The following is a 27,779-nucleotide window of genomic DNA, read 5'->3' as shown; positions in this document are numbered from 1 at the left end:
TTATTTTATAATTTCTAGTTTTGGTTAGTGGTTGCCTCCCTCCCCCCCCCCCCCCCCCCTCCTGAATCGCCCCCACTGCTGAAAGTTGAGCTTTTGAATGCAAAGACATCCAATTGCAGCCAATAGCTTTTATTTATATTTAATAATAGTTCTCTACAAATTTGGTGCAGTTTAACTTTATCTATATTTTCTTTTTTTTTGCACAAAGGCATTTCTTTATCTCATTTATCACTACTTTTTTTTATGATTTAGAATGTTTCATATATATATATTTTTTTTATATAAACTCTTTCTAGAGAGCAGTTCAAAATTAATGGCTCTTGCAATGAATAATATTTTTAATTCTCATGTATTTCAGGGTCATTCGCTCATTCGTGATTTTGTAATACCTGCCCTTGACAATGAAACATATGGAGATCTTTTGAAGTGGGACTCAGATGATCCATCGGTATTTTGGATAAAATGGACGCATAAGGCAAAGTCTTCTTGGTCTAAAAGTGATGCTGCTGTATTCATAGTAAGTATTGCCATTGTATTTTTTTATTTTTTGCTATTCAAAAATTCTCGGAAGACTTTTTTTTTTGTTATTATTATTTATGTATTAACATTGATTCAGATGCTAAGGTGTGAAAAAGTGCCATTGCATTCATAGCCCCCACATGGAGATGCTAGGTTGTGCAACAGCAATAGGGCCAGGGAGGAAAAAATTGAAATTAAAGCTTATTCGTGGGCATGTAACATGTCAGCATTGCATTTGCAACCATACGTTCCTGTATGTTATTGTATGTTTGATCTGTATGTAAATTTTTGAGGAATAGTTCTGTCTTTCTTTCCTCTCACTCTGTCATATATATGTATATATATAGACACAATGAAGCACTGTTTATACATTTCTAAAGGGACTGTATGAAAAAGTGTACAAATGATAAAAACGTATAAAAGAGAAACATATAAACTGTGCTTCACTGTATATATATAATAATAACAAAAGTGAAAAATATTGATAAAACCACACTAAAATCCCATAGATGCGCAACGCAGCAAAGCTAAAAAGCCAAGTAAATAAAAAAAATATGCAAGCCAGAAAAACAAACATTAAAACATTAAACAATTTATGCAAAAAAATGATGAAAAAAAAGGAAAATTGCAAGCAGCTATTTAATAGGAAAAGACAAAGTATGAATTCAGTGCTCATCAGCCGTGGAGGATTCAATAAATATGTTCAAAAGACCAAAAAATTTAACTGTGAACTAAAAGAGTGTCTAAGCTTCAGTATATGCAATATAGAATAACATTGTGCAGAATGCACCACATGTTAAAACTATAAACAAGAACTTAAATATAAAATTAAAAGAGTGTTTCGCATCGACTAATTAGGAAAGCAAGTTCCGAATAATTAGCCATCCACGGGACAGGACCTGCCAATAACTAAAATTATCTTACCTTGAGATCCATTTATAACAGAACCAATCCGATATTCACCTTGGCAAAACTCATTCCAGTTATCAACGTAAAAGTAAAATAAAAATAATAAGTCTATATCGGAAGAGAATAATCCAAAAACATGCCAGTCAGCCGTTTCCCACGTGTAAAAACCTTCCACACCAGCGATCCATAAAAAATGGTTTGTCATGGTTGTATCATACATTTACACAGTTAAATGGTTTCAAGAGAAGCAAAATGTTCACCCAAGGGGCTATACTTAAGCAAATGTTTTCAACAAGATTTTTAATGAAGTTATTATTAAAAAGTGTATTTTTGAGTACAGAAATTTCTTGATTAAAAGCAGAAATGGTATTGCAATTCCGCAATCTGCCGCAAAATTTCTATTTTTTTTTTTTGTTCAAACCTGAGTGTTGAACACGCATCACTTGAGGTAACTTTTATTTTTGAGGGACGCTGTAAAGGCGGGCGAGGCAGCTGGTTTTAAGTAATGTTTGGGGTAATCCATGGCTCTCCCTTTGTGGTAGAAGCTCCGTCTTCTAAGCCGGAGTTCGTGGGTTCGATTCCCGCAGGTGCCCTGGGTGTTATTTTTTTCTCTTGTGTTGTAAATCTTTCCTGTGTGTGTCTGGAGACAAAGCGCTTAGCACACTGTCCTCTGTGTATGTAAAGCTGTTTAGCTTCTAAATAAGTAAATAAAATGAAAAAGCAATCCTTGGTGAATGAAATTTTCTAACATTGTTTTTAGGTTTTAATTTATTTTTCACAACATATACATTAGCTTTAAAGGTTGATATTTAATTTATGTATTTCTTTTAGGGGTGGGACATATTCAAAGGAAGACGAACACCAAAAACTCCTTTAGACTTTGTAGATGCCAAACAACGACTACGAGCCGCTTTTAGAAATCTTAAAACTGTTGAACATGTGCAGATGAAAAAGGGATATCGAGGATACAGGATTTTTGGTAAAAAACACATATCTGCTGATTTATATTTACATTGTACATTCATTGATTGTAACTTAAATAACTTCAAAATTTTAAGAGAAGAAAGTTAGTTGCTAAACTTTAATAAAGACATAGAATTTTTTTTTTTTTTTTGAATTCAAATTTTATTTATTTGTTATTATTTCATGTTAGCTTTAGCCGGTGTTGAATCTATTAGAGAAAGAAAAATAACAGTTCAAAAGTATCTTAAAGCAGCCCAAGAAATGGAAGAAGCCTACTGTAAAAGCCAAGCAGCTGCAAAACTCAAGTCGAAAGAGTATCTGCTCAGACCAAAATTGAAGACAAAACCAAAATTAAGAGATCATCTGGAAAAAAAAGGAAATGTATGTCTCATTGTTTATTGTTATTTTTTTATTTGTTCTTTCAATCAGAACATAAGAAAATAATATTATTGTGAAATTATGTTTAACCAAGAGGAAGAGTTCAAAGACAAATTTTCAAATTCCTGCATATTTTATGTCTCCTTTGACCGTGATCTTTTATATTATTTCATAATTGACTTTTTTTAATTTTATTCTGACAGGTTTATTTTGTTTTGCAATCAAATTCATTATTTGTGCTAAGGAAAAGATGTTCAAGGTCTTCATGGTGTTTTGTAATAAAGTTATAACTTGTGCCAAAGTATTGACAAAACATTCATGTGCTTTTATGAAATACTAGTAGATAAAATTTTATTTTCATACATGTATTTGCATCTCAAGTTTTGCTTGATACTTTCTTTTTTGATTATTAAGCATACAGTTTGTTCTAAAACCAGGCAAATTGTGCAAAAAAAAAAAAAAAAAAAAAAATTCAGCTTGTAGTGCATAAAATGTTCTAAGCCCACAATGCAAAGATGCAAAAATTAATAAATATAATAAAATTAAATGCGGAAAAAAAAATATTTTTATCATGTTGCAAAAAAGTTTTTTTTTTTTTTTTTTTTTTCCTTATAATAATAGGACAAGAATAAAATTCTTATGTTGAGTTTCCTTTTGTGAAGTTTTCTGTTAATTCATTTTATACTTTTAAATTTTCTGACATTTACACTTTCAACTTTTGTGCTTAATTAAATTTCTCTCTAATTAAGATTGTTCCACATTTTATTACTGTTCTAATTATTTTGCTAAACTGTATTTGGTACAAAAGTAAAAATAAAATGGAAAAATAATTAACTAGAAAATGATACAAAGTATTTTTTAAAGTTGTTTTTAGTAATTGTTCTACAAAATATACCAAGTAAACTCATCAATATCATCTAAAATCTCACAATTTTATGTACCTAATTACTCTGAAACATGTTTTATTCCTTAAGTATGCATATAATTCTGTTGATTTTTTTGTTTTATGTATGCATATGCATTATAATAAATTTTTATATGATTATGTTATATTTATTTGTAACATTGCAATGTCTGCAAATGTGAAACTGATTCACGTACCGGAGTGACTAGTATTCAATGTACCTGTTTTAGATTTTTTACTCAAAAAATCCTAAAAAATTTAATCTAGTTATTGTGGTGGCCTCACTTTTCTTCATTGAGCTGTTTTTGCTATTTCTTCAGATTAAACAAAGCTTTTTTTTTCCTTTTTTGGTAGTCCAGTTGTGTAGTCATATGTGGAGGAATCCAGTGATAAGAATTACGGAAGTAATTAGAAAAATTATGCATTAGCTGTAGAAAAAATATATGAGTAAATTAAGAGACATGCATGCCCCCACATTATTGTCTAGTTAATTTTAGTGAATGTTGGACCAACCCATTAACCTAGATATGAAGGACTACACCCGTTCTTGGCAACTGTTAATGCCTCAATCTAAAGCAGCATTTCTCAACCTTTTTTGACCGGCAAAAGCTTTTGAAAACTAATCACGGACCAATGTTTTTTCTTCTTTTTTTCTTTTCTTTTTCGTTTTTGTTTATTTACTCTAGGGGACTTGCATTTACAAACTGTTAAAAACATATAAATTTTTTAACAGACCTGTGAGGTACACACCCTACTCCTCACCAACTTTTTTTTTGTTTCCAAAAAGAAAAAGAAACAAAAAAAACTAACTTTAGACTTGGAGACCATTACACACTTGTAAAAACATTTTGGCAAAGGCTGAGGTTTTTCTTTCCTTTTTGCAAATAATAAGAGTAAATGAATTAATCTAAACAAAACTTTACTTGGTGTTATAGAACTGTTACAAAAAACATTTAAATGTTGAAAATGAGAATTAGGTATTGTAACAAATATACATGAGCATTGAACATTGTTGAAAATGTATTGAAAACTACAAAAATCAATCACAAAATTTGCATAAAAGAGGCTGTATAAGATATTGTTTTGTGGATATTTCTTTTTTGGATTTAAAAAAAAAAAATCATCAAAAATCACTGAGGACCGGTCAAATTTTTCTGCAGACTGGCGCCAGACTATTGGTTAAGAATTGCTACTTTAAAGAATGGTTCACGATAGGGGGGGGGGGGGGGTCCTTCACTTTTAGAAAAAGGATCTTGCATTGTAGAATCCAGTTAGCTCAAGATTTTCATTCAACTTTTTGTAGCTATTCTGTAATTTGGCAAGATTGTTGAACAGGAGAATAATATGTTCGCTCAACATTTTCAAATAAATTCAACAAACATAAACATGAAATACACCGCCAGCTCAGTCAATTCCAGCCGAGGACTGCAGTTTTGTGCTTATTAGCACTCATCAGCCCGGCATAGGACTAACTGAGCTGAAGGTGGAAAACCTCTTAAGGAAGCCAAGAGTGCCAAACAAACTGGTAGTTAATATAGAATTAGCACAGACCAGACGAAGGACCGAAACAATGGTTCGGTTCAACTCGAATATTGCAGGCAAGGCAGGTATATTCAGTAAGTTACCACCCTATAGCCTTGATATATGTTCATTTACATTAAATCTTTATTTGCATTCTTCCTTTGTAGAGTCCTTCTGCTTCTCCAAAGAATTCTTCCGAACTACTTGATAGTTATCATCATCACACGAGGTCCCTAACTAGAAAAATGGTGGAAATTTGTCCAAACCCGAAACCAAAGCGCCGTGATCAGTTCAATGGTGTCTTTAAAATATCTACATCAGAAGAGGCAAGTGCCCGTCTTGTTTAATGTTTTCCTTGTTTCTAATTGGTCATATATTTTAATCAATTTCTGTATTTATTTTTGCAGTTTTTGATGGTAAAACTGTTTTGCCAATCCGTACTAAATTTTGTGCCTTAAATGACTTAATGTTTAAGCAATTTATACTGTGCCTTTGTTATCCGGAGTGGCTAAAATAATATGTTAACTTCCGCAACTAACATTTTGATAGAAAACTGCATGTACAGTATAACTTCAATTTAATGATTTCCTCAATTTAAGGATACATTTTATTGGTTATGATTTGACTGCAATGCTTCTTAATTTAACGATAACCTTAATTTTCACGATAATTTTTTCCAATCCCTTGACAATCTTTGAATCAAGGTTATATTATAGTTGAATTGTATTACTTAGTTATCCACTGTAAAATATTTTACAACTTAGGAATTAAGGTCAAATAGTTCTTCTTTTTACTGAACTTGATGAAAATTACATCAGAATTAAGTTAACATAATGCACTTTAACTTTTACCATAATTAAACTAATTTATTGATAATATTTGTCTGAAGAGATAATAGTCAGTACCACTCAGCCATGTTAATGGCGGTGACACAGCTCTCCCTAACCACTAAAGAGTTTTGGTGTGTTTGCATTAGAAAGGCAGGGTTCCCACTAGAGATGAGCTGGGCCCAAAGTGGGCTTGGGCTCAAGAACTGAACGAAGGTTTCAGGCTCAGGCTCGTTGGAAAATATTCAATCGTAAATTTCCATACAAACACATGTTGTGGAAGAAGAACATTTGAATCAGTTGATACAGTGACCTCTCACTTATACACGACCAAAGAGGACAACGCATAAGGGGAAAACCCAAAAATAAGCTTAAATGCAATAAGTTAACATCAGTTATGCTAATACTGATAGAACACTACTATTACTAATGAATAAATACGCACATAATTTCCACTTACGCATTGTAATTTAATAAAAATGCAAAATTTGAAGTGGTACGTTTTGTCATTTTTTATAAACTGTACAGTATGTAAGCAAATTCCCCAAAACCTAAAAAATGTCGCGTGATCAGAGCTATAGTCTATGAGGATGCAAAAGACCCTCGATAGGCTAACCTGTTGTAACTCGTTCTCCCCTCTCGGTGTCAATCACAATGCTAATTCCAATCCCACACTTGTGCAAAAAAGAATGCATTCTTTGAAGAATCCGAACTGTATCATCGCTGGCCAGGCCAATGAGAAAAACACGTATAACAGAGGTCGTATAGAAGCGAGAGATCACTATACTAATGTGACGACCAAGGTCTCCGGAGAGTGTTTTTACCCTCCCCTCTCCCTCTTTCGTTGTGCCACCTGCGCACAAAAAAATTTAATACAAATAAAAACAAAATGGATTAACAGTTATTTATAATATGTGTGTTTGAAATTACAATTACAATATATCATTTAGTAATGCATCTGAAAAATCTGTAGCATTTTGAAGAAATTTTAACATAATACATATCTTCATTAATATTTTTTTAAAAATCAAATTGCAGTTGCAAAATAAGTACTCGTATTTAGTTGATGTAAAACAACAGCTGAGACTAACATTTTATTAAATCATATTTGTTCCTAGTTGGCTCAGTTTTTAATCCAAGAGAGTTTTCCTTGGGTTTGGGCGGGCTTACAAGTTTTCGGGCTCTCAAACATGAGCCCAAACTCATCTCTAATTCTCAGAGGTCCTTGAAAATGTTTTACTTCATTGACCTGTTACAAAGGGCTCTTTAAAGTGCTTGATTTTGTACCAAATTTCTTAATTATTTAGACAAGGTGCTTTGTTTTGGATTTTTTAAGCAAGTACTTAAAAAATGAAAAATTTTCTCCGTTTTGCTCAGTCTTGGTTTTTAAATAAATTTAAGAGAAATTACTTTTCTTTTCCAGTCGCAACACTTAACAGACAGCAGACATGTGATTTTTCGGTATTTTTTACTGAATTCAGTATTTTTTGAGAGTGCAAAATACTGTATGCAGAAAAAAAGAAAGGGAATCGGAAGTTAAAATTCAACATGTTCCAGTTAATTCAATGCATCCAATTAAAATAGTGTGCTTTATAGATACAAAAATGTATGGAAGAGCTTTCAGTTGTAGCAAAATATACTTACAGTGTTAGTTCACAGCCATACAATTTCAGTATTTGTCATCCTGTTTGGGCCACATATCTGCGAGACATTATTTGCTGAAGCAGTTGGATACACTCAACACAGACAACTAAGTATCGTATATATAATCATTATGTAATTGCAGGGCCGTATGCAAGGGGGTGGTTTATAGGGTTCAAACCGCCTCCGAAATTTTTCACTCTAAGAAACGCTTTCAATTATTTATTCATTTAATACTAGTGGTACCCGCACGGCTTTGCTCGTAATCGAAAATTAAAAGGTCTTTTGGTTCGCCTGTTCATTTACAAATAATGTATGATGAATTTTCTCGCCAATTGGCTTGTGCCCATGTTACAGTTGCACATTATGACAATTTAGTAATTTACTCATCCATCTTATGAAAATTTTGTTCTTAAAATTGGAATAGAAAAAGAACCACTACGAATTGTCGAAAAATCGCTTCGAGGTGCACATCCCCACGCTACAAACTAACTTTGCCAAATTTCATGAAATTGGCCAAGCGGTCTAGACGCTATGCGCGTCACAGAGATCCGGACAGAAAGAGATCCTGACAGCCAGAGGGACTTTCAGCTTTATTATTAGTAAAGATTTTGGTGACAAAAATAATATAGTTTTTATTATTATTATTATTTCAATTTTATCTGCGAAATGAAATTAGTATGACTGAAAAATTGTACTAACTCATTGTGTGTTTATGGTAGTTTATGTTAATTATTGAGAAATTCATTTATTATGTAACAATATAACGTTTTGTAAGAACATCCCCTCTCTCCATTTAGGTAACCTATTGTAACAAAAATCAATAGAATACACATGAAACCAAATTTGATAGACCATGTAAATGTTTCAAAAAATGTGCTTGGTAAAACCCGCTCTGAAACATAAGTCTGGTTATGACAAATTGTTCAATCAAATTCGTGAAACTAAAGTTTTCTGAATGAGATTATTGAGAGGACCCTATTTTTTGAATTCTTACTTTTACAACAATCCATTATTTACCTATTTCAGGCAAACTTTCTCTACTATTTTTTTTTCTTCTATTTATTTTAAATTTTTACCAGCCACAATTGATGCAGTGAGAAGCGAAGGGATGTTGTGGGAAACCCATAAATTCATCAGATCAGTTCATGCAAAAGGAGAAATCCCAATTGCGCAACTATGGAAACTCCAATTGCGCAATCACTTGAACTCCCACAAGGTTAACTGAGAATCAGCACTGGCAGTCAGAGCAAGATTGTTGCTGGAAGAGTGAACGTGGAAATATGTGTATTAAACACTGATCAACTAAAACCGAGTTATGTAGTGAATATACCCCCTCTGACATAACCACCAACACCACAATGTAAGTGGACATTTTCTTTTCAAGTTTCAAGTAAAACTCGTTTAAAGATAACATCCTAGGTAGACTTTCGTTGAAATTTTTTTCTAAATCATGCTGCATAGCAGCACCTACCAGGGCTACTAGTACTACATCTTGCTCCAAGACAGGGGAGAGGTTCACCTACCAGTTGCACTGGTTATCTCAAATTTTTAATTTTGCCACTTACATACATTTGCTTCTCACTGCCTCAATTGTACACTAGTCTAGAAGCAGTTTTTAACCTGTAATCTATCGATTGAAGCTTATCTTAAAGTGTTTTTTTAATTGGTATAAAATGATAATTTTTTTTTTCTTTTTAATTTTTATTAACATTGTGCAGAAACACGTTACTTAACTTTTCATACTTCTAATAATCTAATGTTCAATGGATTCATATACACTTCAGGGAAATATGTCATCAGCTTTTAGCTCAATGAAACCAATGTAACAAATTAACTCTTTGAAGTCTGTAATAAGCACTATGATAGAATCTAAAAAATTGCAGTGATTTTTAAAAAAAAAAAAAAAAAAAAACAAATTACAATAATTTTTTTTTACAAACTTTTGCGACTATTAATGCACCCAAACCTGTTTTTGTGCTTTTTTTTCAATTAACTTATTTATTTATTTAAATTTTTATTTATTTAATAATTTATTTTTGTGCGGTGTAAGAAAATTTCGATCACATTGGGACTCAATAGACAAAATTATTTGTAAAACAGGCAAAGTTATTTATAAAATGAACAAATGTTTTTATGTTGTCTTTATCCACCGCACAAAAACAGGTTGGGATGTATTTTGACGTCTCTCTAACATGAATTTATAAGTGATAATTTATAAAATTGATTTGCACTTAAGATACACATCTGTCCCATAATGGTCTGATAAAGAGTTAAGAGTTTAGCTATAAGAACTTTCAGCTTCTTTTGTGCTTGACCAATAACATGTATGATCATAGTGCGCTATGAATAAAGACAAATGATTGATTATTAAACTAACTGAAGTGCACATATTTGTGGCATGTTTCACTTTTTGTAATTAGCAGATATGACCTAAATTCGAATGATCATAAGAGGTATGTAAATACAGGATTCCTTCAAATCAGCAAAAACCTGAAATTGCCAGAACAGGGAAAATGAAAAATCACTTATTTCATCCAAAACCTTAAAAAAAATTGTAAAAGCTGACTTGTGTGGGGAAAACATGTTTTGAGTAGTCTTTTATAGAAATAGTCTTGTAGAAATTTGCTCAAGATAGACTTAAGGGACTTAAAGGACTTTATGTTTCGAAATGGGAAGACAAAAAGAAAAAAAAAAACTCCTTTGCATTAATATTTTTAAAGCATTACAAAATGATTAAAATTCTGATATTATAATGCTGTATAGTTTGAATTTGCATATGCTGCACAGAAAAACACACCTTTAGATTCATAAAAAGAAAGCCACTAATGTAAAAAATCCAGTCTGGAATTTTGTGGGTATTTTTCTGAAAAAAACTGGAAAAGTCGTGGAGTAAAATACTTGAAAGTGAGTGAGAAACCTGGTAAATATTTATTTAATAGCTTTTAGTTTTGTACTCAGCAACACTGATATTTAATGGATTTGTTTTTCTGCACAAAAGTAAATGCTTCATTTGTTCAATATTGCAAAGTTTATCAAAATTAATATTTTATTTTTCAGAAAGAAAATATTGCCCAATCTTCAAAAATTCCTAGAACTCCTACTAATGAGCACAAGAAACCTGTTCACGAAATCAATTTATTTGACATATATCACGATATACATCTCATACGCCAAACAAAACCAACTGTCAGGTATGAAGAAACTCATGACACAATCAAAGAAGCACGTCCGGTGAGTAATTTTAACAATAGTTCATCTTATGAAACAGACTCTCCAGCAGATAATTCTGAGGTTTCATCAGAATCGTCTGACTGGGAACCAGGATCAAAACGGAACATTGTTCGTAAACCCAGAATTACGAAACATTCCGTGGATCCTAAAGATTCCCCCCTGATGGCCAAATCTCGAAAGACTTATCAATCATTTCATAGTAAAAGTTCCATTTCGAAACAGAAAGCGCATATCAATTCAAACATCAGCTTACTTTATAAAGCTCTCACATCACTGCATGATGGAGATGAAAATTCTGGGAAAACACGCAATTTGAAACAAAGCAGATCCACATCTTACATTGAGAGCTCCGAGTCGGAGGATGGCTGTGATAGACCCAGGGTTTATTCCAGTGATAATTCCGAGAATGCTCGTAAAAAACGTATTCTTAGCAAGCAAAAGCATGTTAAGAGAAGCAAAGATGCAAAAAATGCTTTTACAGGCTCATCTCGAAAGAGTTTAGATTATTCTGATCAGAATGACGATGATTCTGTGGCTATAGAATCCGAATCTGAATCATTTGGTCCACACTGCAAAAGATACCCTTCCAAGCAATCAAAAAGAAGCAAAAGTTCGGGTTCAAAATCATCCTCAGGCGCTGAAACTAGTCCCAAATCTCGAAAGAAACTTAAAAAGAGTAAGGATGTTCCAAACAAGATGTTACTACAAAGGAAATGCGATGTAGATCCATTTTTCCAATATGAAAATATCATCAAAAGTGAACTTCAAAGAATAAATGCCAACTCTCTCGGCTATTCCGATTTGTCCGATGCCCTTTCCAGCTTTACCGGCAGTGACTACATGGATGAATCTCTTGACGATGAAGAAGTGCAAAATTTCATTATGAGGGAGAGAATTAAAGCAGGAATTTTCAACAGCAAAAGACCAATTGAGTTAAAAAGTGGAAAAGAATTTATCCCCTTGCTTCCCCAGTGTACTGTATCGCTGGAACAAGATTCAATTACTGATAACAAAGCAAATTCTTCTGTCTCAGATAGCAAAAGAAATCGTAGAAAAAATAGCAGTAAAATAAAGAAAATAAGTAAAAATCCGAAAACGAGCATTGAACATGAAAATTTAAGTATGAGTGACAGTAATCCAATAAATCCGCAAAGTATTCCTGATTATGAAGATGTATCCAAAAAGAACCTTTTAATGGAATTTTCTTACTTTGTCGATGAATATAATCGAAAAAATGCACTGGTTGTGAATGATAGAAATGAAGATCAAAAAAATTGCTCCAATAATAGTCCCTGCGGTATTAAAATCGTTGACTTTTGTTCCATTCCTGCTGGCAAAGTAAAAACTGTAGATGAAGGATCTGAAGAACCGAAGTTGTGTCAAAAGGCTCTTTGTGTTGACAGTACTGTTGCTCATGAAAAGTTGGTTGACAGTACTGTTGCTCATGAAAAGTTGGTTGACAGTACTGTTGCTCATGAAAAGTTGATTGACAGTTCTGTTGCTCATGATACAAACTCTGAAAGAACTAGTTCATTGCAAACCATTGATGCCTTAAAATCATGTTATACCAACTCATTGATTGAAGTTGACAGAGAAGCATTAAATTGTAATCGGGATTCCAATTTAAACAAAATGTATGTGTCTTGTTCAATAAGCAGTGCTGATCAAGAACTGTCAAACTTAAATCCAAGCTCTGATAGTAGCCCTAAAACTGATAAAATTGACCCGCCAAAGGATACTAGTGAGAGAGAGAATCCTGCAAGTTCCAGCCTTGCTGATTTGGGGAACTCTGAAGCAATTGAAAACGATGATGAGTCGGACGTAGAAGTTATAGATTTCTTTGTAAAAGACACTACAAATATTCCTGGTGAAAAAGCTGAAGGAAAGAAAGATTCGGTTTCTGACCCATGTGACAATAAGGAATGCTTAAAGTCAACTAGTGTAACTGCAGAAAGTGATTCCGTAAGAGAGAATAATTTCAGTAAATCAGTCGAAGATGATGCTGCAGTCAGTAATGCTCTTCATCATAAAACCCAGACAGAGAAGAATTTGGACATAAAAGCCTTGGAATCTCATAGATTCAATCAGGTTAAAAATTTGCAAGTACAACAAACTGAAAGTTCTGAAAGTAAAAATGCATTTACGGCTCATGGGGTGAAAATTAAAGAATCCCATGTAGGTGAACGACTACTAGATAAAATTTGCATTGATGTTTCAAAAGAAGATGATGTGAATCTTTCATCTGGGCAAGAGATTTGCTCCGAGTCGCAAGATTTCAAGAAGAAGAAATTTCTCTTAGAAACTGAAAAATCTCCAACTCATAGTGAAACTCTAGATGATTGTGAAATTTTGCAACTTCCTTCTGAAACTAATGAGTCACAAAATCATGTTAATGTTCAGTCTTTGGGTAATGACTTTGAAAGTAGCTCCAAAAATGTTATCAACAAAACAAAAACGTCAACGTGTATGTTTCAAGCACATGAGGCTACGAGCTTTGAAAGTTTAGAAGATGATTGTCTAATTGTTAATCACTTAAATGTTTGTTCAATGCCCAATGGCACAAGGTCTGAATTTATCAGTAATCAACAAACAAGAATACATTTGGAAAATTTTACTAAAACTGGTTTAAATATGGATGCCTTAGCAAAAGAAAAGTGTGAAAAAACAGGTTGCACAAATAAGAAAAACCCAACCTCAGTGAATGAAGCACTGAATACTAATTCAGAAAGCTCAGATAATGAATGCATGATAGTAAGTGATAAATGTTCAATGTTAATTGATAAGAGTGCTAGTCAGGTATGTAATGAAACAATTGAAAACTGTGCTGTCACACATAATAATAATCCTGAAATTACCACAAGTTCAGACTGTTCAATACAAGAAACGTTAAATAGAAGTCCTACAGTTAACAAAGAAGAAGCCAAACCAGAAAGTAACCGAACTGAAATTTCGTCTCTGGAGAATGTCGATTCTGATAGTGTTGAAGATGACTGTATAATTTTAAGTGATGTGAGTAATGCATCGCAAAACACAACATCAAAAAATTTGCACCCAGAAAAACAAAATCAGTTTAAAGCAGATGAGTCTGCAATATTTCAGTTATTAAATGCATATAAAAAAGAATGCTTAAACTATCAAAAACTAATTCAAACTGTAAGCGTTTCGGATTCCGAAACCAAGTCGGCTATGGAAATGCAGGCTGGAAAGTTGGAATTAATTTCACGTTTGGTTGAAAATAGCCTCGGCACACTCAACCCTTGTCTACGTAAACCATCATCTAATTCTTCAACCTCAGTGAATGAAATTGTCGAAATTTCTGAAGATCAGATGTTGGCTCAAGACGAACATTCATTTCCAAAATTAATAAGCTTCAGTGATCCGAAATTTCACCTCCATGCCTCAAGCAGATTGAATTCATCTAAGCAGCCTTGCGCAGAAAGCTTTCAAAAGGGTAGTCTAAATTCTGTTTTGACTTTTACAGAATCCTTCACAGAAGCTAGGACTGAATCCACATGTGAGAGCTCTGATGGAAAACTATCGGAGGTAAATATCTTAGATGCTTAGTTGCGAAAGCATGTTTAGATTTACCTATGTATATAATTTTCGAATGTCGGGAATTTTTCGGTTTAAAAATCTTACTATGCAAATCTTAAAACTTTGAAAGTTAAATTTGCGTATGACCTCAATTCCAGATTTTTTTTTTCATTTTGATATTGAATTCAGCATGAAGCATGATTTTCCTTGCAGTAGAAAATTGTTAGTATTAGGAAACCTTTTGATATTCGGTCTGGATGATCTGTTAGAAGATATGAAGTAATGGCATGTCTGACTATTTATGCTCATAGGAGGCTGAGTAAAATACTTCATGAAAATCTACCTCATTCATATTTGGCTAATAGGGAAAGAGAAATTGTGTCATAGGTTTATTCGAGTACTGGAACCTTAATTCGGTAGAATTGCCTTGACGATAAAAGAAGTAGTTTTATAAACCTCGATTACGTATATTGAACAATATTCAATGCATTTTATTGGTTCAAAATAGCTCTTCAGTGCCAATAGTCTTATTTTTTATGCTGGGACAAATCACACCCTTTGTTGTTTTAGCTTCTTTTGGAGTGCACTGTACTCAGTATTGTAAACCAAGGTTCTGCTTGTTTTATTTTTAGAAAAAGTACTTTTCAACAGTGAATTGAACTTGCATTTTTTGGATTAGTATGTGTTGAGCACCTCTGAGGAATGCATAAAAACAGCCTAGTGACGCAAGCATTGTAAATAATTTATTGAAATTAGAAACTTTTTTAGATTGGAGCTGGCCATATATAAAGTTAAATTGCTGCTGATTCTCTTTATAGAAGCAATGTTCCACGTACTTTTTGCCCAATTGAAATCTATGATTGTTGTCTGATTGTGTTGTCATGATGTTATAGTGTAAGATATAATGGATCTACGCACGTCTTTGCCTTTTAATGCAGATTGAACTTAGTTGAACTCTTTCCATAAAAGAGTTTTTAAGTTACATTCTCTTTTCCTTCATGTTTGCTGTAAATAGCAGCAACATGAATATAATTCTTAAGAAAGAAGAACTTTAGGTTAGTGGCAAGTGATTGATCTCTATAATACATTTAATTTTTGGAGGCTAGTACCTAAGGATCTGTTGCTACTATTACCTTCTGAAGCATTGTCTTTTCGATTTGGAGTATTGGTTGGATTTCAGACCAGTCACCATATTTCCTTTCATTGACTGAAATCATTCTGAGGCGAAATGTTTAGTAGTCTTAAGATTTTTGCTAATCAAAAAGTCTTGAGCATTCTTTGAATGGTGAACTAATGAAGGTATTTATTGTTCTTATTTCATATAAAGCAGCACTTTATGATTAAGCATATAGCAATTAAAATCTATTGTGGTTTGTACTTGGTTTTTAGGATGCTGGTAGCTTATGGTCTGGTTCTAATTTTCAGAACAACTTTATATCTGCCAGTTACAGATATTCTGAGTTTTTTAGCTTTGATTTCAAAACTTAATGCATGATTTTAAATACAAACACAAAAGTGACAGCCAGAAATAGGCTCTGGGGTCGGCTAGGATGGTCTTTGTAAGTTTAGTAGTCCCTAGTAAAGATCAAACTAGAGCTTTTTTTTTTTTCTTTTTTTTTTTTTTTCTTTTTCTTTTTTTTTTTTTTTTTTTGAACAAAAAATGTTGTTTTTGGAATAAAAAAAAAATTTTGCATATTAACTTAAAAATAGTTTCTTTTTTCTGGGGTTCTGAGATAGAAAAATCTTCAGCTTTTGCCATAACAACAGTTTAAGACACTAAATGCTGATCCCTTTCCTTAAGTTTTGCACTATTTAATGGTGGGGCAACAAAAGTTTAAATTTTCAATATCTGAAAAATTGATATGTGATGGAATTTTGTTGACTACTTTTCTGGAAATCAGCATCCAAAAATCTAATAATCCAATAACCTAATCTAAGACTATCGGTTTGTAATTACTTTTTGGTTGCAGGCCTGTGTAATCAACCAACTAAAATAGTAGCATATACGAAAGTAGAGAATTCATTTTAAGAATTGTTAGTTACATGTACTTGAGGCTTTCTGCCCTAGATCTTTGAAATTTTATAAATCCAATCATGCCTTCTACAAAAAATCTCAAGAGCAGTCCTGTTAGAGACCTTTAAAATGTTTTCAAAAATAGGATCCATTCAACTCAATACTACATTTTGAAAGGTCAATTAATTCATCCATAGACTTTTTAAATTTGATTTTAAGAATGTTCTTTAGTACTTATGTTACAGTTGCTTGAATAGCTGGAACATCTCACAAAAGCTCTTTTCGTTGCAGCATTTGGTGTCAAGGACATTAAATAGTCACACACAAGATTAAGTGAATACGGAGGTTGATCGAAGACACAAATCTATTTTCTGTTCTGAAAAGTGCATTGGAGGACCTCTTGACTATGATGTTCTAGCCATTCAAGCAGCTGTGACTCTACAGTTAAAGAGCGCTTATTAAGAGCACCAAATCAAAAAGCACTCTAGATAAATTGGTTGACAGTTCAAAATGTTGCATTGGGTTAAATGGGTCATATTTTGAATAATTAAAATGAGCTCTCTCTATTCTAAACACTCATGGGACCGAACAAAAGTGCTCAGATTATGGGGGTGGTCATTATAGAGGGAGACTGAATGATGAATGCATATATATTCTCTTGCATTAATGGACTATGTTCAGTACTTTGCCAAGTGAGCTATGCCAGTTGTTGAGATAGAGGTGCTGAATTTTGGATTAGTAGCTAATGCAATGTCTGATTAAACTCAGTGTAGGACCTAAACTTTTGCAATTCTTTCATTTTTACTCTTTTAATTTAAAACATTTTATGTTACAAATTATAAAATATTGGCAATACAATTATTGGTACAATACCTCTAAAAAAAGAATAATTTTAATATGTTTTGGCGTTGTGTGTTCTCATGGAAGGGGGGTACGTGTTATCATCTAATTGTTTAAGTGAAAAAGTTTGGGTGATTCTCAACCTCATATTGCTTGTAGGTAATAGTACTTTAAAGGTCTTGAATGGTTGGATTCTTGAAATACACAGTTCAGTGGCAGAAACGTCAGGCTCATATTGCTCAGCTGAATGATTTTATGAAATGCAGCAATATCTAGGAAGATAATCTTTCTTCTTCCTCTCTTCATACTCTTAATGTTCTTCAATCATTGTGATAAAATTGAGAAAGTATTTCAGGTTTTCCAATTTTATTCATAGGAATTCCCAAGTACAGATTTTGGACAAATATGTTCAGTATATAGAAGTAATAATTCAACAGGGTTAAAAATAGCATTCATAATACTGGAATGTTCATATATGAGAAGCCTATGGTGTTTTGCCGGGACCATCAAAATGTGTTCAGAATATTGGGTTGTTCACATTAGAAGTGTTCAGATCGAGTCCACTATTAGTTTGAAAATATATTACAACGCTATTTCATTTCATCTTTAAAAAGTTTGGATATTTTTAGATCACTCAGTGCAAATTCAAAAGTCTACTTACATCTTTGGCTACTCACTGCCTCAATTCGAATATCAAATGAGTTATAACCCTAGATTACACAATAGGTAGTAGCACACAAGGAGTTTTTTTTTTTAAGTTGATTTCCCTTTTATTAATTTTCCAATGAAGATTAAGTCAATATGGCTAAACATTTAAAATATTGAAAAAAAAAACAGTATATGATTCACTGTGTAAAATAATTTTGTCTCCTGATATGTTTCATGCATAAAATTGTCAGCTTCTGTAGTTTTTCATCAGCTTTCAAGTAATTTGTGCACTTTCTTTCAGCCATGGACAGTACCTAAAGATGCCAAATGTACTGTTTGTCTTAGGCCTGCTAACAGTGCTTGCTTTTACTGTTGTGTTGTGTACTATTGCTCCACAGAGTGTTCAGTAAGTCATTTTTAATTTGTCCATATTTATTTTCAAATGCTGTGTTTAAGAATATCTTTTGTATACTTTCAGTTCCGCTTACATTGATTAAAACTTATTGAAAAAACAAAGTGATGCAAGTTCTTTTCATTCAAAAGAACTTTTAAAAAGTATATAAAGATCCTTAACTGGATTGGAAAAAAAAAAAAAAAAACATTTTTCTGTATTTATTTTATTTATTTATTTTTTTAACGAGTAATATAGAGAAAATAACATGATTTTAAATCAAGTCTTTGTTCTTGTAGGTGTGCTTTTTATTGTAATACAAGTGATCGTCTTAAATTAAAAATTTAAAAACAAAACTTATTGAGTCGCAAATGTAAAATCAAGAGGGATAATTGAAAATCCTTTTAAAAACCTTATATACTATTAAAAATCAGTTACAAGTATTTTATTTGTTAGCAAATAGAAACTAGCAACAGATAAAAATTTTAAATCATTGCTTTTAATTTCCTTGTCGGACAACAATGAATTTGGTTACCAATCACTTGAATCAAGGCTTAGCCATATTTAAAATCTGCTTTAAAAAAAGTTATAATTCAAATTCTATGTAACATGGAATTTCCAAACACATTCTATCAGGCGCAGAAAAAAACTCTTTACTTGGTACTAAATTTTAGATATGTTTTCACTAAAAAAACGCAAAAAACCTTATAGAGGTTTTTAAATAATATCTTTGGTAATTAACGTCATCCGAAGATGCAACCTGGCTAAGAACACTCTTGATCAACTCTCCTTTCAAACAATTTTTTTTCTAAATCGGTCCATCGTTTAGTCACTAGAGTGCCACAGACAGATACACACACACAGACTTGACAAACTCATAACCCTCTTCCTTTGTGTGTCAGGGGTTAAAAATGGCTTTTCAGATGCAACACTTGCTTATGGATTTCTCTAATGTTATTTATTTGTAAATTTAAATTATTTATTATTTTTTTAGTTATACAAATAACTTTCAACTTATTTATCATTAAAAGTCTATGTACTACTAGTCTGTGCAATGGTAATTTTTGTTTCAAACTGCTAACAAGTAAATATATTGTCACCTCAGAGCAACAACAGGGCTCAAAATTAACAGTGGTTTGTTGATCCAAGACCACAGAGACATTAATTGGGCCAGCAGAATATAAATTTTAGTGGTCCATGGGACTGGTGAAGTTGAAATCCTTCCAAAAGTTGTTAGCTTAAAAATTTTTTTTGAATCAATCCATCAAAAGTCCATCATCGGTCCAACCGTTGAAAAATTTTTTGCCCTTATTTGTGATGTTTAGATTTTCTTAGTAAGATTAAAAGATAGATTCAGAAATTTTTACAGATTTTAACATTGTTTTTACCTCTTGTTTTTTGTCTATTGAAAACTGCTAATTGACTCCATATGTCATTCTACTTTGTTTTCTTTTATCTTTAATATTTTATTATTTGCAACCAAAACACAAAACTGAACCACTAAAGTTTTGTACGAACCAAGAAAATTTTGTAGTTACTGCTCCACTGGACCACTGCCGAATTTTTCAACATATCTACTCCTTAACAGTGAGGCCTTTGCTCAAATGCTACTTACTGTAGTCCTGAGGCAACAAAACAGAAGTTTTTTTAAATGTTCAGCGTGTTACTTTTACAGTAATGAAAATAGACTTGACGTAGACCCAGGGTTCGCCGATATATATCAATCGATATATATCAAAATATATATCAATCGATATATATCAAAATATATATCAATCGATATATATCAAAATATATATCAATCGATATATATCAAAATATATATCAATTGATATATATCACAATATATATCCGATATTTATTTTGAAAATATGATATTTTGATATTTTTGATATTTCTATTTGCAACTATGGTATTTCCAATATAAAAAGTATATTAATCATGGTAAAATTGTTCATTTATTATTCAAAATAACCAAAAAGTTATGTACTATATTTTTATGATGCATAATACATCATTAATAATAACAAAATAATATAATATATTTTTACTTGTATTTTATATTCATAAAATTATTAGTAATGTAGCAATTTTAATTTATATTAAAAGTGCCTAATTAAATTTTAAACATTGCTCAGAAAAAAAGAAAATGTCTTCTGACTGTGCACCGACTTATGCATATTTTTTATTTCTGAGTCATATAACTGTGTAAAAGTAGCTAACAGAAGAAAAATGAGTAAAATAGCTCATGCTTAATTAACTCCATTAGAATTGATAGAATTTTAATTTTCATAATGAAACATTAGATATAAATAATGAAAGAAACTTTAATTTTAAGTCTACATATTGCAACTATAATATAAGAAATTAAAGAGTGATTTGAGGATGCATTTACTATTTTGAAGAATTTAGTTTGTGCTAATTGAAAATATCGGATACATATCAAAATATCCGATATATATCAAAATATCGAATATTTTCAAAAATATCATGATATTTTCGAACCCTGCGTAGAACTACTCCTCTTTAGTTTACTTGTACACACAAGAGGTTGTTTACAAATTAAAGACATTAATTTTTACTGAAATGTCCAATAGTAATTGTTTGCAAAGCTTTGAATTTATTCTTTTTTTCCTTCTGCAAAATTGTACTTTTCTTCCAACATTACTTTGAAAATCTTATAAATCTTGCAATTTTTTTTTTTTTTTTTGGAAATTGTTGCTATGTTTATAGAATACATTTTTAGACAAAAATGGTAGTAAAATTCGTGTAAGAAAAATTTTTGAAATGTATATCCTTTATTTCATGTTTAAAACTTGCTTTGCATGAATATACAGCATGTCCCAGCTTAACCTGTGAAACCACTATTTTTACAACCATTGGTCCTGGATGCATACTTCTAATTGCAAGAATGCTCAAAACAAGGTACAGAATTTAGATATTGAAAGTTAGAAGAGGAAAAGAAAATTAGGGAAAAAATACGAAATCTTTTTTTTATACGGCCCCTAGGTCCCCTAACTTATATTTAGGGAAATCTCCATTCAAAAATAATTCTAACCAAAAGCATTTGTAACATTTGTGACCAAAGCCCAAGAATATATTTGTTTTCAAAATTATAAGGGACCATGTTGAGGATGAGAGTGAAAATAATTGTCCTTTCAGAAGGATAACAGGTTGTCCAAGTAAAAAAACAATACTTATATTTTACTTTGGTGTTGAAAAATATAAATGTTATACTATGATTTGTAGAAACACATGATAAAAGCTCGTACAGTGTAAAAAAACATTCTTTCACACATATACTATTAAACCCCTGTTAGCTGCTATATTGCCTCCCCCCCCCCCTCTCCCCAAATAGTCTCTGTCAGACTGTGAATGTAAAGTGGTGTAAGTCACAAAACATTGAGCTTCTTATCTTTCAGTGGAGATAATTTCCTTAAATAATGGTTAGGGGACCTAAAAACTGTATAAAAATTTAGATTTTATATTTTTTCACTTATCTCTTTTGCTTCAAGCATTCAATATCTTATTTCTGCACCTTATTTTGACAATTTTTGCTGTTGAAAGTATGCATCTAGGACTGATAGTTGAGAAATTAGGGATCTTGCAGGTTAAACGGGGATTTGCTGTATATGTAATACATAAAGATGATTTTTTGAAACAATGGTAAGGAAGCACAAAAGTAGCAAGCTGCATAAATAGTTTTAGGCTGAGAAACAAATTTGCAAGTTTTGTGATTCTTTATACTGGGTTGTAGATAATTCCCCAACAAAAGAAAACCTAATAAAATACTAAGCTACTTTTTTTCTCATACACGATCTTTTATGATCAACCATTCAAATAACTCTTTTGGAACAAATAAATCTACGATATTTAACAATTGCAATTGTTGTAATAGTGTAATAATGTTAAACAAATGTACAACAAGTGTAGGAAGAATGGAGTTATTTACCCTCTGCCTTTTGGAGGATTTACAAGAAAGCTATGTTTTATTACCCAAATTTAAAATCCGATATCTGATTTGCTTTTTTACATTTAGCTTACGCTCGACTGGTAGCTGCTAGTCGGTTGATCACGTGACAGCTGTGATATCGGTGGTTACTAACCGGTTGCTCTCCAACCAATGCTTCGTCGAACACTTTCGATTGATCATCGGTTACTTGCGTACACATGGCGCAGACGAATAACACGCAGGTGAAAAATACTTATAATTGGTCAAAAATGTCACATTGTTTCAATCAACGAGCTTAAGTTGCAGTCGACTTGTAGATCAACCAGAGCGGCTCATAGAACAACATTGTTAGCTGCCGGATAGTCACCGGTTGACTGGTTGAGGCCGACGAATGTAACGTATAATTACATTACAGTATCCTTAGTATAAACCACAATTTAATATTAATGAATGAACAATAATTTAAGTATTGTCAAAATGAATGTTTGAATTTACAATTTCTTTTTTTTTTTTTTTTGGAGCATTTGTTTTTTCTTTAACTCTCCTAACTGTGTACTGAGTACATTTTTTCTCTTTTTCAGGAGAGTCTTATCAACAAAAGCCATTATGAATTTTGTAAAGATAAATATCTGTCCAAATTGAATGTTATAAAATTGCATCGTCCAATAGCAGAAAAGCAGCCCTGTTTATAGCATTTTGTTTCACTTTTTGAGATATACAAAACAATGAGATGTATATTTCTTTCTCTCTTTTTTTTTAGAAATAAATCTTTTATAATGCTTGTTATGCTTCAGTATATTTCATGTCTGTTGTATTCGTACATCACTACAAAAACATACTTCTTGCCTGCAAATATTTGGCACAATAAACTTTTGATAATATAAATCAACTGATCCAATTAAAAACCCCTGTATGAGTGTTGTTCCCGACAAGGCAAATCTAATACTTAAATAGTCCTGTAGAGCTAAGTACAAAGGAGGAGGGAAAAAGACGGCTGTTGGTCGGGGCCCAATTTTGAAAAGGGCTCCAGATTTCAAAATAACTTTTTTTATTCAAAGTAAACTTTTATTATCAAAGAGGCAAGGAAACAGTGGCGTAACTACTTACCACACGACCCTGCAACATGAAGGGGGGGGGGGAGGCGGAGTCAGAAGGGGCCCGAAAAAGTTTGAGCGTTATTTTCATTCAGTTTAATTAAATTGAAAAAGCGGTTGCTCAAGCAAGATATCGGGCGGAGGGGGGGGGGGACTTAAGCTGAACTTTTTCGGGGCGTGCTTATGGTCATACATCACAATTTCTGCAATTTGATAAAACAGTTTTAGTCATTTGGAGGCCCCCAATTAGCAAGAGCCTTTGACCCTAGGCCACATCCTAGTTTTAGCTTTATCAGTAATCAATGACTGAGTAGAAAGGCCCCCTATGTTCATGCAGGTCGGCTGCCCAGGTGAGAAGGAAAAAATCCTGAGTCCTGACCATACGGAAAATGACTACCAAGAGACAATTTCGGGTAGGATCTAGATTGGGGGACTCAAACGTCAGCATTATGTACCAGTCTCCTGCAGGTCACATATTCTTATGAAAATTCTAACTAGCAGAGAGATGTATACTTGCAGAAGTTTGCCAATATTTATATAGGGCCCAATTAACGAGTGTAAAGAGCCCAAACCAGGCCCATCATTTGGGAAATCAGAGGGTGGGGGCCAATTGATCCCCCCTGAAATTTAGAAACATAGTGTAATTATGCATTTTTGCTTGTATTTTGATGCTTTTTTAGATAATAAAATACATTGAATTCATACCCTTTGCTTCCCCCCCCCCCTTCCCTAAAAGACTTTGAAATAACAGGCCCGGCCCAAACTTGGCAAATTTCAAAAATTTATAGCTGTAGCAAACATTTTATTTAAAAATGAACTCAGCTGTAAGTTGGATTAATGACAGTTAGCAAATTATATTTAGCTACTAGCTGCGTCGCCCGGCTTTGCATGGTCCACCTCAAAAATAAAAGTTATGTCAAGTGACGCGCGAGTTCAACACTCGGGCTTGAACCAAAAAAAAAGTCAGTGTAGTTTTGCGGCAGATTGCGGAAAACCCCCCAAAAAAGTAAACAATTTAAATCTTCTGATTAGAGGAAAAGCCTCAAAACAAAAACAAGAATTTTACCTGTTCATATTTGAGAAAAAGAAATGGCAACAGATCTTTCATCTCAATGATTTTCTTCACGCTGTAAATTTTAATAAAAGCGTTCATCCGGAAAGTTGAGTTGAAGCACTGAATAATAATTTGAATGGAGGAAAGCCTTCGAAAAATATGGATTTTATTTTGAAATCTCAGAGTCATAATTAATAATTTTTAATTGATATCTCCGCTAATTATTATTGGAGGATTATGTTAAATAGCCAAACATGAAGACGGGAAGATGACGAATCCATCGATACCTGGTTCGATGGTCAGTTCACTGTCGTTCGGGAGAAGCTTGGACATAGATAGATAGATAGATACTCAGATTTTATATGTATAAGACTAGCTGCGTCGCCCGGCTTTGCACGGTCTACCTCGAAAATAAAAGTTATGTCAAGTGACGCCTGTTCAACCCTCAGAATCAGACAAAAAGAAAAGAAAAAAAAAATCTGAAATTTTGCAGCAGATTGCGGAAAATCCCCAAAAAGTAAACATTTTAACTCCCCTGATTACAGGAAAAGCCTCAAAACAAAAACAAGAATTTTACCTGTTCATATTCGAGAAAAAAAAATGGCAACAAATCTTTCATCTCAATGATTTTCTTCACCCGATATACATTTTAATAAAAGCGTTGTTGCGGAAAGTTGAGATGAAGCACTGAATAATAATTTGAATAGAGGAAAGCCTTCGAAAAATAGGGATTTGATTTTGTAATCTAAGAGTCATAATTAATAGTTTTTAATTGATATCTCTGCTAATTATTATCGGAGGATTATGTTAAACAGCCAAACATGAAGACGGGAAGATGACGAATCCATCGATACCAGGTTCAATGGTCAGTTCACTGTCGTTCGGGAGAAGAAGCTTGGACATATATAGATAGATAGATACTCAGATTTTATATGTATAAGATTACGTGGTGGTAATAAGAACATGGCTTTCCCAAGTTTTTTAAGAAAGGTGCCGAAAGTTAGGTTTTAATGCAAAAAAAAAAGGCTGTGGAGACCTTCGAGGTGATAGTTTTTTTTAAAAAAAGAAAGAAAAAGAGGGAATAAAAAATGAGCATAAATTTTTCCTATACATTTTAAATAGAAATGGAATTTCAAATTTTTTTTAGAAACCTCGGAGAATCTGAATTATTAAGATAACCTAAATAAAAGCATCCAAAATGTATGCTGCAGTCAAAATTACTCATTGCATTATAGAAACCTATGGCAAGCCAAATGTGATAGCTTCATAAAGGCCGCTAACATGTAAACATTAATGAATTTTTTCGAGAAGTACAGCAAAGTAGAGAAAAATACATGGGCCGCCGAAATATGTTTCAAATTGAAGCCAGGGCTTAAAGGGCCCTAGCTCAGAATCGGAGTGGTATAAGTGTTTTGGAGGAGTGGGGTTAGGCGATCAAACTGACAAGGAGCCCGCTGTGACTCTCTGAAGCCCTGATAGAAGAATTGGTCGTCGATAAAAATTGATGTGAAAAACAGGAAAAGTATATGAAAACAAATAAAATGATAATATTCTGAATACTTTTCCTGTAATGTACACTTTAATCATACGAAATAAAGTATTATTTTTCTCCCTGTTTTCCATTATATAAATACTGCCTGTTTAAACTACACCAATGCATTAATTATACCTTTTATATGAGAATTTAAAAATAGAAACCATCTGGGGTTCTTATCAATATCAATTAGCAATAAATCCTATGAAAGTATCTAAAATTTAACAAAGCTTCTTTTAAAAAAAAAAAATCACTTGATTTCAAGCAATTTTTTCTTTCTTTTTTTTTTTCTTTTGAAGTATACTAAATGCTTCGAAACATAGCAGTAGTAAAGTTTAATTTTAAATTCCTTTCTTATTTCAATTATTTGAGGTAAAAAAATCATTAGTAAGGGATGGTCAGCGGAGGGCCCTCCGAAGAACATAGTTGAGTGGGACTTCCCAAAGCTCTTACACACTTCGTAAATGATATTTAGGGAAATGAGGATTTAGTCCTTAGTTCTGATTTTTTGTAATCACTTATCTTTAAAATATTTCACGCTTGAATAACTTATAGCCATGGACTCAGAATGGGAATGAAGTTACCAGAAGTTAAGATAAAAGTGCTGACGAGTGAATATATCTTTCTGTGTTATTGGTCGTTTTAGAAGTGTTACAATGCACCAAAAGTCACCGAAGAATACTTTTTACCCTCTTAGAAAATCATTCACACTTTTTTTTTCTTTTCTTGTTCTAAAGCATGTCAGAAGTCCTGAAAAATATACAACAGTAAAACTTATTTAAACTATTGAGTTCAACTTGAATTATCTATTGTAAAATAACCATATGGAAGGGATTGGTACCACAGTTTTGTTTGAATCCCACGGACTTAAGTTTCTTTGGAGAAGTGCTCCTGTGGAATGTAGCACCACCTCTTTCATCCTTTCCCTTTCTTCCTGTTCTTTTAGAATGTACCTCAGGGAGGGATTTCAGTTGCTCTAACTCGAATGACATAAAGTTTATTGAGTGTTTGTGTGGTAAATGCCGAAATAGTATTCAGTGTTTAATCTTTGTGATTCCCGGACCCTTTAAAAAAATTTCCATGCTTAAGCAACTGATTTCGGCACCCTTTCCAGGAGGAATTATATTTACTGCATCTTAGATTAAATGAACAACAAGCAAGAATTCTTCCCATTTTTAGGAATAATTTTGAATGCATCAAAAGTCACTGGTAAGTAATACCTCTTTTCGTTTAAAATATAATTAAAGCATTTCAACTGTCTCGTTTGTGCAAGCAAAGTCACTGATAATTTTAAAAGAGTTCGAAAGGATGTTCGTTCAATGTACAAGGACTGTAATGTAGGTTTAAATGAACTAAGACATCTAACCCCAAGAATATCCTGCTGTTGCTCTGAGGCAACAATACAGTAGAAGACTATTATAACGCTGACCTGTGTAACGCAATTATCTATAAACCGCACAACTTTTCAGAAGTAAACAATAGGTTTTGAAGCTTGAAAAATCCCTCTGTTTTGCTTTGCAATCATAAAAATTGTTAGGCAAATTAAGTTTAGGCAATTCTGAAGGGCTAATATATAGATATATTCTGAATGTTAGTTTCAAAATTTGTGAAATGATCTATATAACGCAAAAACCTGTATAACGCAAAAGCTGTGGCCCCAAGGTGTGCGTTATAACGGTCTTCTACTGTATGTGTAAAGTACTGTATGTGTAAAATTCTACTTTGTGTTTTGCACACCATATTGCTGCAAAATACAACATGACTTACAGGGTCTGTTCAATAAGTATCGGTACTGGTTCGTTGTATCCTCAATGAAGAGGTG

At 32.6% G+C, this 27,779-nt stretch overlaps 1 protein-coding gene across 1 annotated transcript in view; it reads left to right on the top strand.

Annotated features, from left to right (window-relative positions):
- The window catches only part of LOC129230531 (muscle M-line assembly protein unc-89-like), a 63,420-nt gene extending 40,368 nt beyond the window's left edge, over positions 1-23,052 (top strand). Inside the window, exons 16-22 of the mRNA XM_054864935.1 lie at positions 359-517; positions 2,260-2,407; positions 2,582-2,772; positions 5,362-5,520; positions 10,723-10,896; positions 18,234-18,338; positions 22,857-23,052. Coding sequence (XP_054720910.1) covers positions 359-517; positions 2,260-2,407; positions 2,582-2,772; positions 5,362-5,520; positions 10,723-10,896; positions 18,234-18,338; positions 22,857-22,967 — 1,047 coding nt within the window. The 3' untranslated portion in view covers positions 22,968-23,052. The remainder of the gene's footprint in view (positions 1-358; positions 518-2,259; positions 2,408-2,581; positions 2,773-5,361; positions 5,521-10,722; positions 10,897-18,233; positions 18,339-22,856) is intronic.
- The last annotated feature ends 4,727 nt before the right edge of the window (positions 23,053-27,779 follow it).

Source organism: Uloborus diversus, chromosome 9, assembly GCF_026930045.1.
Source record: "Uloborus diversus isolate 005 chromosome 9, Udiv.v.3.1, whole genome shotgun sequence".
NCBI classification, from domain to species: Eukaryota; Metazoa; Arthropoda; class Arachnida; order Araneae; family Uloboridae; genus Uloborus; species Uloborus diversus.
This window is presented reverse-complemented; position numbering and strand designations above follow the sequence as displayed.